At 65.5% G+C, this 12,451-nt stretch overlaps 1 protein-coding gene across 2 annotated transcripts in view; it reads left to right on the forward strand.

The window, feature by feature from the left end:
- Window positions 1–12,451, forward strand: part of INPP5A (inositol polyphosphate-5-phosphatase A) — a 141,672-nt gene that overhangs the window by 104,658 nt on the left and 24,563 nt on the right. For both annotated transcript variants that reach the window (XM_045853845.1, XM_045853844.1), the window contains exons 7-9: window positions 547–599; window positions 1,050–1,169; window positions 11,268–11,352. In XM_045853845.1, coding sequence (XP_045709801.1) covers window positions 547–599; window positions 1,050–1,169; window positions 11,268–11,352 — 258 coding nt within the window. The remainder of the gene's footprint in view (window positions 1–546; window positions 600–1,049; window positions 1,170–11,267; window positions 11,353–12,451) is intronic.

Below are 12,451 nucleotides of genomic sequence, written 5' to 3' on the forward strand. Positions count from 1 at the left end.
CTCCGGTCCTCTCAGGTCAGGAACCAGCAAGGACGGACGGTGGGGAGCCAGTGGCTGTTGTTGCAGCTGCTCCAACAAAGGCCCCCCAGGGAGGTGGGGATGAGGAAGCAGAGTCAGCTCTGCGGTCTGTGGCTCGCTGCCCACCCGTGTGGACGGCTGTCCTGCGGCAGGTCCAGCCCCACTCCCCCGAGGCGCCGCGTGTGGGCAGCTCCCTCGGGGGCCTTCATACCGGCCACGCGCCTGCTGCCCGGGAGGTCTCTGTGCAGCACGGCTCAGGCGTCCTGTGGCTCAGCCGGGGTGCCCTCCTTGGAGCCCGGGTCACCGGCCGAGGCTTCCTCGTAGCTTCTCTCCCATCGGGGAAGGGGCTGCCGCGATGGTGGAGGCCCTGCGTGTTCGTGCTGGGCCCTGCACTGCGCTGTGGGCAGGGGCGTCTCAGCCCCTCCGAGCTGGAAGACGGCGTGCCCTCTGAGGAGAAGCCTCCGCTCCTGTGTGGGGGGCAGGGGCTCCTCCTTCCCCGCTCACCCGCGCGGCCTGTTTGTTTTTCAGTGCAAGTGGTCACGCAAGGGCTTCGTCCGGACGAGATGGTGCGTCGCGGACTGGTAGGTGTCTCTGCTGACCGCTCGTCCCCGCTGTGCTGAGGGAGCCAAGGCCCCTCCCCTCCCCTTCCTGCTCTTCTTCCCTCCCTTCCCCCTTTCCCCCTTCCCGCCCTCCTCCCCTCTGACTCCTCAGGCTCACGGGCTCACTCGCAACAGCTCACGGAAAGCTCTGCCATCTGCACTCGCAGTTTGAAGAGGGCACTTCAGGCCTCACCTGCCCTCTGGGTGGGCACATCCTACCCTCTGGGTGGGCACGTCCTGCTCTGGGAGCAGCTGAGGAGGACGGGAGCATGGGGCATGGTTGGCTCTGCCCCCCAGCCACCACTGGGGCCCCGGCCAGGCCTGGCCCCACACCCCCCAGGAACTCCAGCAGGGGCAACGTTGGAGGGGCCACGCCTAGGGACCTGAAGCTCTGGCCCTTTGTCACCAAGTCTGCTTCCTCTGTCTCTGCAGCGCCTTTGACTTGGTGAACATCCACCTTTTCCATGATGCCTCCAACCTGGTCGCGTGGGAGACGAGCCCCTCCGTGTACGCAGGGGTCCGGCACAAGGCCCTGGGCTATGTGCTCGATAGGTAGGTGTGCCTCCCAGGGGGACGAGGCTGGCTCTTTCAAGCCACACTTTCTCCCTTCTGCTGTGCTGTTCGCCGAACACGTGAGACTCGTTGACGTTGACCCGCCGACGCCGCACACGTGTCCTGGCCCGTGCCGAGGCTCGAGCAGGACCCCCGAGGTGGACAGGGGCAGGCGGCCTCGTGCCTGCTCTTCATTGTTGTGGCGGAGATGACAAACCGCAGCCAGAGCTGTGGTGGGAGCAGATGTCAAGCAGGGCGTCTCGCAGTCTGACGTGGGGGGCTCGGCCGTGAGCGGTGCTCCTGCTGGAGCGGCCGGACGGGGGCCTGGGCCCTGGGCCCTGGGCCCCTCAAGTGTTCCCAGCTGAGCGCAGTTGGGCCGTGAGGCCCAGCTGCTGAGCACCACCTTTCTCCCAGCCTGCCGCTCCCAGTCCAGCTGCCAGGCCCTGCTGCTCGGGTCCTGGGCCCTCACCCGGGTTGTGCGCCTCTGGCGAGGGGTGGGGAGCAGCCTCAGGGGTCTTCAAATCAAGGGGGCCGCTCCTCCTGCTCCTGCCCAGGCTCCCAGCAGCCTCTCCCCACGCCCTCTCGCAGCTGGCTTTTCAGGGCCCTCTTACCCTGAACCCCATGGGGTCCTCCGACTCCGTGGTGGTCTGTGTGACCTTCCACAGGGTCAGAGCTAGAAGGCTGTCCCTGGAAAGAAAGGCGGTGCCTCGAACGTGATGGACTAGTGGGTTCGGTCTGCGGACCAGGGTCCCTCTGTGTTTGAAGATGGGCCTCTTGCTGGAGTTCATTCTAGACGCCGAGTCCCAGGGCTGCTCACCTGCTCCCGAGCCCTCTCCACCAGCGCCCTGTGACCTCGGTGCCAGGCGGCCATCTGCTCGGGGCTTGGGACCGCTGCCCCGAAGCACAGCAGTCTCCCTGTCTCTGCCTGGCGGTCCCAGACTTCCCCAGGACCCGGTCCGCCCCCTGCCCCTGCACAGGGACACCAGCCCACATCCCTGTGCCGAGGACTGTGGCTCTCCTGCTCTTCGGCCTGTGTCGCCAGCCAGCCCCTTTCCGGCACTGCGTCTGGGACCCCTCCTGCCTGGCCCCAGCCTCCCCTGGGGCGCACAGGCCCCTCCCTGCAGGCTCCTTCCTCCTGGACCCCTCCCAGCAGGAGGCGCCCTCCCTGGGGCCGGAGGATGGGGTCTGCCCCCTGTGCTGCCATCAGCTGTGGCTGCGATGCTGCTTCTCCCGGGGAGTCCTGAGTGAGAGCCTGCACCCTGTCTCAGCACCCAGGTCCCTGCTGCCACCCGCCAGGACCACCCAGAGGCGACAGGAGTGGGGGACTCAGGGTCTGGGTGTGGGCCGGGCTGGGCTGGGCTCAGAGGTGCTGACCCAAGGCGATGGAGGGGCAGAGGGCACCTGAGCCCAAGCCTGAGCGCTCCACCTGCCCACACAGCTAGGGCCCCGGCCACAGGAAGCCGCCGCGCTGCTTGGCCCCGTGTGCCGGCCCACGACCACCTGTGATGGGGGCTCCCGTGTCCCTGTGCAGGGCCCCTCGTCCTCTGCTACCCGTTCTCACCCAGCAGGCTCCGGGGCCCCCAGCAGACAGGCCCCAGTGTCACCGTGTCTGTGCTGACGTCCTGGGGACTCGAAAACGCAAGCGCCCCCCTGAGCTCACTCTGTGGCCAGCTACCTGACAGCGCCACCTTGGAGCCTGGGTCCCCATCAGGAGGCGGCGGAGCCCGCAGGTGTACACTGACGCCAGGCTCAGGGAGGCGGCCCTTCCTGGGGTGGGCGTTGCTTGCATCAGCCGGGGCTGGCCTCCCCAGGAGCCACCAGTCTGGGGCGCTGTGGGCACAGCCGCCGTCTCCAGGCTGGCCGGCCCGTGGCCAGGACAAGGACCTGGCCAGGGCACGGCTGTGTGCGGTCTTCCGGAAGGCTGCACAACTCTCCCCGGGACCTCCCACAGAGCCAGGGCCGAGTGCGGGCCCTGAGCAGGCTGGTCTGGGGACCCTGGCCAGACTGTCAGGGGTGTGGCATTAGAGTGTGTCCAGGCCCAGGCTGCCGTTCCCCTGCAGCCTCGGGGGCTGCAGCCTTCGGTTCCGGCCCCTTCCCGTGGCTCCGCATTCCCACGCACCGCCTCTGGGGGGGCCCGGCCAGCCGCAGATCCGGCTGCGCGCAGCACAAAGAGCCGCTCTGTGGGCGTGTGAATACCGGGCCGCCCTTTCGTCGGGGCCGCTAACCTTTTGGCAGCCACCAGCAGGCTGCATTCTGTTCTGCCGAGTGCAGGACAATGCCTGGCCGGCCCTTTGAATGGACGCTGCCACCAACAGCGCCCCAGGCGCTCTGGGAACCTCGGGGCGCATTGTCTGTAGGCGGTGGACACGGGGACCGGGCTGCCTTGCCTGCTCCGTCTCCCCGGGAAGCCCTGTGGGTCCGAGTTTCCCGCCAGCTGGTAGCATCGGACCCGTCAGACCCAGGGGAGGTGGCCCCCCAGCCTGAGGTCCCCCCCAGGGCCGCCGGTGGAGCCCAGTGCTGACACTGAGAGGCGCCCAGGGCTACGTTTGCAACTGTCCCGTAGACCTAACATTGCTCCACAGCAAAAAGCTTGTTGGAAAAATGGAGAGTCAGACTTTTTCTCTGGGGTCTGCAAACTCTGCGGAAGGGCTGCATCGCCCAGCAGCGCCAGGTGTGCACGCCCCAAGCCCTGGGCCCGCAGCCTTGTGCGCAGGCGGGCCCCAAGCGCCCTTCTCCCCAGCCTGGGCCTCGGGGAGACGGGTTTTCAGTGTTACGAGAGCAGTCTAGGGCCTCTCTGGGGGTTTTATTACGAATAATCTTTGTTTTTTGTGCAACTTAATTTTTTAATGTTTTACTTTTAATTTGGTTATGAAACTTTTAAAAAGAAAACGAACGCCCTCAGCATCAGGCCGAGGCTCAGGTGAGCGGGCTCCAGGGTGGCGGGGCGCCTGTGGGCCCCTCTGCTCTGATGGCGGGGACCTGCGGGTGTGCTCTGGACACTCGGCCCGGCTTGCGGGAGCATCCAGGGCGTCACACTGGCAGCAGGGGCCTCGGCTGTCCGCACGCTCCCTTCCTGGGGCTGCGACTTCCCGACCCTCCCGGAGCCGGGTCCGAGAAATGAGACTTTTCTCCACAAGTGACAGGGCTCTTCTGTCTCCCCGTTAAGAGGGGCCTGGCCTAGTTCAACAGAAACGTTTTTACATTACAACTGTGAAATCTCGGCACAAAGCACCCCTTTGTCCCCCCATTATTTTCTCACAAATACAGTCCATTGTCACAGCGCTGAAGTTAATTTGATCAACATTGGGACATTTAACTTTTATGTCCAGTCAAAAGAGTTGTTTCATGCTCATTTTGGGCATTCAGAGGAGATGATGGCCAGAAAAATAATGGTGCGGCGGACAATCCAGGGCAATTAGTTTCCCAGGGAGCGGTGGTGTGATGCCGGCCGCCCACGGCCCCCTTTGTCGTCCCCGGCCGCTCATCAGTCAGCTGTCAGCCTGCTCAAAGGCCCCCGACCTGAATGTGTCTCTGTAGCCTGTTCCCAGAACTCACTGGCCATCCGCAGGCAGAAGAAAGGCAGCGGGTTCCAGGCAGAGGCCGGCTCCGCGGACCAGGTGCTGGAGGCGCTCTCCACTGCCCGACTTCCCAGGTCATCCCCTCGGGGGCCTTAGCCCGGAAGCCCAGGCGTCTGTCATCATGTCCGTTTGGAGCCCAGCTCAGGAGGGCGTGGGGTCCAGGCCAGCAGGCCAGCGCCCATCCCCACCCCTCGCTCCCGAGTCTCAGGGTGGCGGGCAGGGCCGCGCCCCAGGGGGCGGGTGGTCCCATGAAGTCCAGCCGCAGCCACAGCAGATGAGCTCAGCGTTCCGCACACGTCCGAGGGCGACGGCGTCCGAGCCGGGTCCTGGGTTTAGAGAGAGCCTGTCGTGTGTCCGGGGCAGTGAGTGCAGGAGGCCGGCAGCAGCCGCGGCCCCTCTGCTCGCCTCTGTCCGGTCTGCCTCTCCCCCACCTGTCTCGTGAGCCCTTTGCCGAGGACTGAGTCACAGACGCCACGGCGCCTGAGGTCCGCACCCGGGACCCTCGCCCTGCCCTCCCTCACCGTCCGGACGCAGCACCCGCCCTTCCCTCACACACAGACCGCTCTCGCGGCCTGCTGGCCTGCGCGGACACCCGGGTTCCGTCCGCGTGCTCCATCGTCCGCACCCCCCGTGCTCTCCGGCGTCTCGCTGAGCGCCTGCTCCACGGCGGTGTCCCCGCCTGCAGGGCTGCTCCGCGGGCCCCGCTTCAGGCCCAGGGCCGTCCGCAAGGTTCTGCCGTTCTGGACGGTGTCGGGAGCGGTGCTTCTGGCTGCCAGCTCTGCCTGCTGCCCGGCACTGTGACCGGCCGCCTGTGTCCTCCAGCCTGGCCTGCACGGCCCCACCAGGCTGGGAACAGGGTGGTCAGCGTTTCCCCAGAACCTGTGCGGTGGGGTGTCGGCTCCTGCGTTTGCTGGGGCTGAAGGGTCGGGGCTCTCCCGGCCCGGAGCCAGGCCTCGCTCCTGGGCCGGCGGTGGGCTGGGGCGGCGGCCGAGCGGCGTGTGCGGCGTGGTTCTCAGGGCGGAGAAGCGCACGTGACGCTAAAGCGCCGCTCGGAGAACGGACGCGTGGGAGGCTGCCGACGACGCCCCGCGGGCCCCCAGCCAGGTGCACCGGGCGGCCTTCTGCTCCTGCTCTGCCCGAGACGGCTCTCGTGGGGACGGTTGTCGCAGGGGCACGGTGCGAGAGGGTCGGCAGTGACTTGGTGACCGAGGAGTGCTGACGTGACGCTGGGGGCCTGAAGCCCACCAGGCCACAGCGCCCGCACCCGAAGGACCCGCCGCGCGGGCTGGAGACCATCGCAGCGGAGAGCCGGGAGCAGCCTGGCCGTCCGCTCAGCTGCCACGCCTGGGCCCGAGCCGGTGGCGGGAACGGCACCCAGCCAGTCCTTTCTCAGGGCTCCTCGGCCGGCCGCGGGGGCCCTGGAGGGCCTGCCGACGGCACCTTCGCGCCGTGTCCTTGCGGGCCCGCGGGAGCCTCTGGTGTCTCTTGTTCTGAGGCCGCTGCCGCGTCAGGTCAGGGCCCCGCCCTGTGACCCGTCTCCCGTTCACCACCTGGAGCATCCAGGACAGGAGGCGACCTCTTGGAAACAGTTCTGTGGGATGCCTGTGGCAAAGAGTGGGTTTTGGCGACCACGGCCTCAGCGGTGAGAACCCCACGGGCCCCCCTCACTCGGCACTGCCGGTTCAGGGCTGCGGAAGTGCCCGCGCGGCCGAGACCTCTGAGAGTCGGGTGTCGCCTGTGACTGGGGAGCCCACAGCGGACACGGTGGGCGCTGCTCGGCCGGCCTGCCTGCGGGAAGTGTGTGCCGGGGCCTCGGAGGGTCAGCCCCGAGTGCGCTCTGTTGGCTGGCCAGCGGGCCGGCCACGGAGCCCCACGGGGCCCTCCCGGGGACGTTCGGGCGCCTCGTGCCGACGCTGGTGCTGGCTCAGGTTCTGTCAGCAGCTCTGTCCTTTGTGCCTCTGCACACAGTCCGCTGTCCTCGTCCCTGCCTCAGGGACGACCGTCCCCCACGGGCGCCCTCGTGACAGCTGGCCTCAGCACAGGGCTGTCCACGGGGCCCTGCAGCCCAGCCGGGCCAGGGCCCACGCAGCCCGGGACGGCGAGGTGGCGTGCTTGGTCCTGCCTCACAGCAGGGTCGACGAGACGCTCAGGCTCAGGGGAGGCTCCTGAGGGACTCTGAAGCGCTCCGCCCCGTTCACCGATCTGTGTGGTTGGAGTTTTTGCTGATGACAACGGTTGAGAGCGTGGTCTCCACCACATCTGAGAGACAAATCCAGCGTTCTTTGGTTCCTAATTATACGGAAACGCCATGCTGTCCCGTAGCTAGAACACGAGAATGGAAAGAAAGAGAAGGAACAGCCCCAGTGAGTTTGTCTCACTGGAGGGGTCGTCCGTGGCCCCTCAGCTTCCAAGCCACAAGCTGCTTCCTGGTGAGGGTCCCAGCGGCGGCAGGTCTGCAGGGACCCCGGGTCCGCTGCTCGAGGCGGCGGGTCGGAAGTGCTGTTGTCCTGAGTGGTTAGGCTGGGGCTCCCTTGGGGGGGGGGGTCCCTGTTACCGAGGTCTTTGCTCTGCAGCATGGGGCATCGGCAAGCCCCCGGCTCGCGGGGGGGCCTCGGTGACGCAGGCAGTGTCACTGTGGTTTGTCTCATGATGAAATCACCTGTCAAAACAGAAAGGCGCTCCGTTTTCAAGGCCCCAAAAATTGATTTTTATGGCTGTTCTTGTAATTCCCTTTTTGAATTAGGCACATGATATTGATGTGGGCCTACTTTTTAATCATAATAGCTCCTGACAAGGTAATTAATTTTAAAACAACGCTTTTTTCTCTGGGTCCAAATGGCACTCTGCTGAAATTAAAAGTGAGGTGCGGGCCTGGCACTCAGGCGATTGCCTGGCCGGTGGCGCCCCCCCCCCACACCGCCCCACCGCCCGCACGCCACCGCCCGGGCCCGCTCGTTATTGATGGCCCAGGCCGTCACCCCGAGGGGAGCGGGGCCCTGAAGCGACAATCGGGTTTGCGTCTTTGATGACAGAGCAACACGGCTCTGGACACGCCGTGTCTGGACACGCTCTGAGTGAGCCCCCCTCCGCCCGCCACCGCAAGGCCCTGCGGGCACGGGGCCCCAGCCATGGGGAGGTGGCGTGTTCTCTCTCCGACACTGAGAGGTTTTTCAAGTTTATTGGGTCAGATTTTAAACTTGAAGTTTGTTAGCTTTTACAAAAGGGATTGACCTCAAAATGGGCTCTGCTGTCCAAGCAGCCAAATGGGAGCTGGCTTCCTGATCTGCAGGCAGCCGGCGGCTCCGGCTCCCCATATGTCTGACTCGCCCCCGTCGGCAGGCCGACCCCGCTGAGGCAGCAGGTTCTCTGCTCCAGCCACCGCTCCAGCCACCGGCGCTCAGCTCCAGCTCCCGCCCCAGAGCAGCAGCAGCGCCTCATGGCCTGATGTCCTTCAGGCCTCGCCCCAGGTCGGGCTGTGACCTCCTTGCTCCGCACTGCCGCCCCTGCAGCCTCCGAGTGGCCACCAGGGCCTCTCGCTCCTCTGCTGGGCCGTGAGGGATGCTCAGCTCTCCCACCCAAGTACCACGAATTCCTCAGAGCCTCTTGCTGGGGACTCTTGTGTATCCTGGGGTGCTGCCGTCGACAGATGCCAGGGCAAGGGGCCGCAGGCTTCTCTGTGGGCTCAGCCAGCAGTTGGAAGTCGGTCAGCATGATGACCTGGGGTGCTCCCCACTTTGGTTGCTCGGAGAAGAACAGTGTGACTGGAGCCCGACTTCTCGTGGCCTGGATGGCCGGTGCCCAGTGTTGTGGGAGTCGGGGCTGCAGCGGGCGGGCCCCAGGCCTGCAGGGACGGGGTCCCCTTGGGGGGCAGAGCCATCACTGTGCTCACTCCCAGTCGTGGTTTCTGCGCCAGGACCCGGGCTCCGGGCCTCCGACGTCCTCGAGGTGGGGGCCTGCAGGCCCACTGCCTCTCCTGGTGGGAGGGCACATCTCGAGCTGCGTAGGAGCCGTGCAGGTTCTCCGAAGGCAGTTTTCTTCTGAAGATGTTCAAGACCGGAAAAAAGTTTATTTTGTTTTAAGGATGGCTGGGATAGCTGGGTTCCTGTGGACAGGGGCTGAGACGTAGGCCTCTGTCCCCGCACCTGTGAGTGCAGGGCAGGCGGTGGGCGAGGCAGGGTCCACGGCTAACCTGGACACAGTGCTGGTCCCTGGGGCTGAGGGCGGCGGGGCGCCTGCCCGCACTGCGCCGTCGTCATTCCTGAGCAGCGTCTCCTGCGCAGGGAGATGCGGCTTCAGCACAATCAGCGAGAGTGCGGGTCCCCCGCCCCGTTGGCAGTGATCTGCGAAGGTGTGTTCTCTGCCTTCGAGTTAGTGGGATCCCTGCGTGCTGTTTCCAACTCCGTGTTGGGAAGGAGGGCGGAGCTTCTCGTGGGACTCGGACGGATGGCAGAGCAGTCACCATTGCAACAGAGGGGGAGAGCAGCGGAGGGGACCTTTAAAGGAGTCCTGACGAGAACGGTGTCCCTGTGAAGGCAGGTTAGTTAGAAGTGTCCAGGAGAGGTCGAGGATCCGCAGAGAAGAATAGGGAGTCTCAAAAAGACCCAGGTCACTTGGGGGACTTTGTACTTCTCGAACTCAGGGGAAGGAGCACTGGACGTTTACTGGCTGGGGCAGCCCCACCGACCACTTTGCACTCCCACGGGGACCCTCTCCCCGCAGGGGCACCAGGCAGGCCAGCCAGCGCAGCGCAATGCTGTGAAGACCTCGGCGGGGCCGGGGGGGGCGGGGGGGGCTCGTGGAGAGTTGGATGGGTTCACTGCAGGACAATTAAAGCTTCTGCATAATCAGTGCAAGACCAGCAGAAGTCGGATGGTTAACCTCACGACCTTCAGGGAAAGTCCGGGAATTCAAATGGAAAAGGCAAGGAACTAAAAGCAGGCTCTGAGTGAGCAAGAGCAGAGAAAGGACAGATTCTAGCAGGTGTGTGAGAGGACAGTCAGCCTCCCGCAGTCACACAAATTGAAACAAAAACGGCGTTTTCCCGTCAGATCAGACGTGTTACATAGAGAGGGACAAGTTTACCCCCTCGGTCACGTGTGGCTGGGTGGACCGCCTGAGAGCACCTGGGAGCCGGACCCTGCCGGAGGCTCGGACCCGTCCCTCCTGTCCCTCTCCTCTTGTTTCTCAAGTTGATGGATCAAGCTAGAAAAGGCCGAGCTGGTGGCTCCCAGCCTGTTGTGCCCGGGCGCCGCACAGCCACTGCGACCGGCTGTGCAGGGGGGCTGGGACTGGTGGCGTTCCCCAGGAAACGATTAGAAGTTTGCAAGGTACTCTGGTGAAGACATTCCCCCTGGCTTTTTCCTGCCGGGTCCATTTAGCTTTCGAACCGGCCTCAGACAGCCCACCCGCAGCTCCGCCCTGGCAAGCGTGTCAGTGAAGCTGCAGCAGGGTCGCGACCTCGGAAGTGCGGCCACTGGGCTCAGCTCTCCTGCTGCACCACCTACTCTGTGCGGCTGGTGACTGGCCAGCAGAGGTTCTCGTTCTGCTCTGCGACCGGGAGCAGCGGGCGGTGTGAGCAGCCTGCTGCCTCCATGTCTAAGGGCAGGGTCGGTGCTTGCTGCGGGCACGCTCTTCTTGGAGAGCCCGTTGTGAAACCTGCTGGGGTGGGTTTGCCGCACAGAGAAGAGTGTTTTCAGGCCAGGCTTAGAAAGGTGAAGGTGCCGTCACCTCACACCTTGGAAACATCCGAGTGCGGGCTACTCGTCCGCACCTTCAGAGCAAGCCCGGGCAGGCGAAGGCGTGGCCGGGGTTGCTGGGCACCGTCGCTCCCACGTGCTCCCTCTGGGCCACCTGCCCACCCCCCACTGTATCCCCGGGGGTCATTGCACACGACGTAGGTGCCAGCGCTGCGGTCCAGCTTCCGAGGAAAGAAAGGGCTTTGATGGGGGGTCCAGTCCCCGTGCTCAGGGTGGGTCTCGGGGGTTTCGGCACTGGGTCTTCCTGGAGAGGTCACCTGCCCTCTGCAGAGCCTGGGCGCTCAGCTCCGGCTGTGTCCGGGCCCGTGGCTGCATGGGGGCAGGTGGGACTCACGGCATCATCCACAGTGAGCGGGGTGACCTGGTGCCAGGTCTTGCTGGGAACAGGACAGGACCGCTTTGAGCTGGCTCTGCCCTTACAGGCCCTTGTGTGCACCACTGCACAGCTCCCTGCTGCCCCCCGAAGCCCGGGCGCCCAGTGCGAGCCTCCCTTCCGGTGCAGGCCGCGGTTCCACCAACTGCGGCTTTCACGCTGCCCTGGCCCAGTTGACGAGGATGTGTTGGCCGCACACGCATGTGCTGGAGAGAGCCCTGCACTGTGGGTGGACACATGTGGCCATGGTCACTGTGCTAAGGGTGGGGGTGCGTGTCAGCTGCCACGGGAGACGGCAGGAAATGTGTGGTGGAGCCCAGGCGCTGGTGCCCGGCTGCAGCGGCCGGTCGGCACGGAAGCACCACATAACCTGCCTCCTCTCTCTCCCCAGGATCGTGGACCAGCGATTCGAGAAAGTGTCCTACTTTGTCTTCGGCGACTTCAACTTCCGACTGGACTCCAAGTCCGTGGTGGAGGTAGGCCCCCAGCTCCTGGCCCGTCTGGAGCTCATGCGTGTTTAGTGGTGTAGGAAGGCGGCGGAGACATGTTGTCCTGTCGGGGCATGTCCAGTGTCATCATTCCCACTGGTCACGTTTGTGGCAGAAAGTCCCAGTGAAGAAACATCTTCCTGCCAGCAAGGGGGCTGTCCTTGGGGCCAGGAGCGGGGGGCCCTCAGGGTCTGCAGGCGTGGGCCCTCGAGGCTCTTCCGACCGTCCAGGTTGTCAGCAGCTGAAAGCGAAACGGAAGCCGCTCCGGGGCCAGCCCCCGCAGCGGTGCCTCTGTTCTTCCTCCCCTCTCACTTCTGTGGGGGGCTGGGCCATTTCCTGGACAGACCGTCGCTGCAGGGCTGGGGCCTCTGCGTTACGTGTCCCCTGGGTGCACGCACAGGGCTGGGTGGGGTCCCCGTGGCCCCTGGCGGGGTGTCCTCGCCGAGGAGCAGTGCGGGTGGGAGCTGTTGGCCTGGCGGGCCGCGCCTGGCGGCGAGGTTGGAAGGCTGGGCTCAGCGCAGCCTTGCTGTGTCCCAGCCGTGCGACCTGGGAGTGTCGCGTCCTTGGCCGGGAGGCGAGGCTGGTGGCCAGCTTCTCCATGGCGATGTCCACTGCAGGGACGCCAAGATGGGGGCTCTCGTGGCTTTGGGGTGCGGCTCTGACGACAGCTCTCCGGCAGCAGCCGCCGAGGGGAGGCCCCACGTGGAGCCCTCGTCAGGAGGCAGGGAGGCCGGCGGCCACACACCAGGCAGGCTCCCCACGGGCCCGGCCCCACGCCTGGTGCGTGGCTGAGGGGGGTGTGTGTGGTGTCCGTGGGGCAACAGCAGCATGGAAATGCACTTGTCCTCCTGAGTCGTGTCCTCCCATAGCGGCCTCGCCACCAACACCGCCACACACTCCCCCTCCGCCCTCGGCAGCAAACGAGCCCTCACAGACGGGCTGGGCAGGCTGTGACCCTCCTCCCCCTCTCGGTGGACGGAGATGGAGGGCGGTGCATCGAAACCCTCTGTCGTGCCTGGGTGAAGCTGGCGGCACCTCACCACGCCGTCCTCACACATGCGTGGGTGCCCGTGTTCACCAGCCACCA

This window comes from Phyllostomus hastatus, unplaced genomic scaffold (assembly GCF_019186645.2).
Source record: "Phyllostomus hastatus isolate PE091 unplaced genomic scaffold, TTU_PhHast_1.1 phas_scaffold_1066, whole genome shotgun sequence".
NCBI lineage: Eukaryota > Metazoa > Chordata > Mammalia > Chiroptera > Phyllostomidae > Phyllostomus > Phyllostomus hastatus.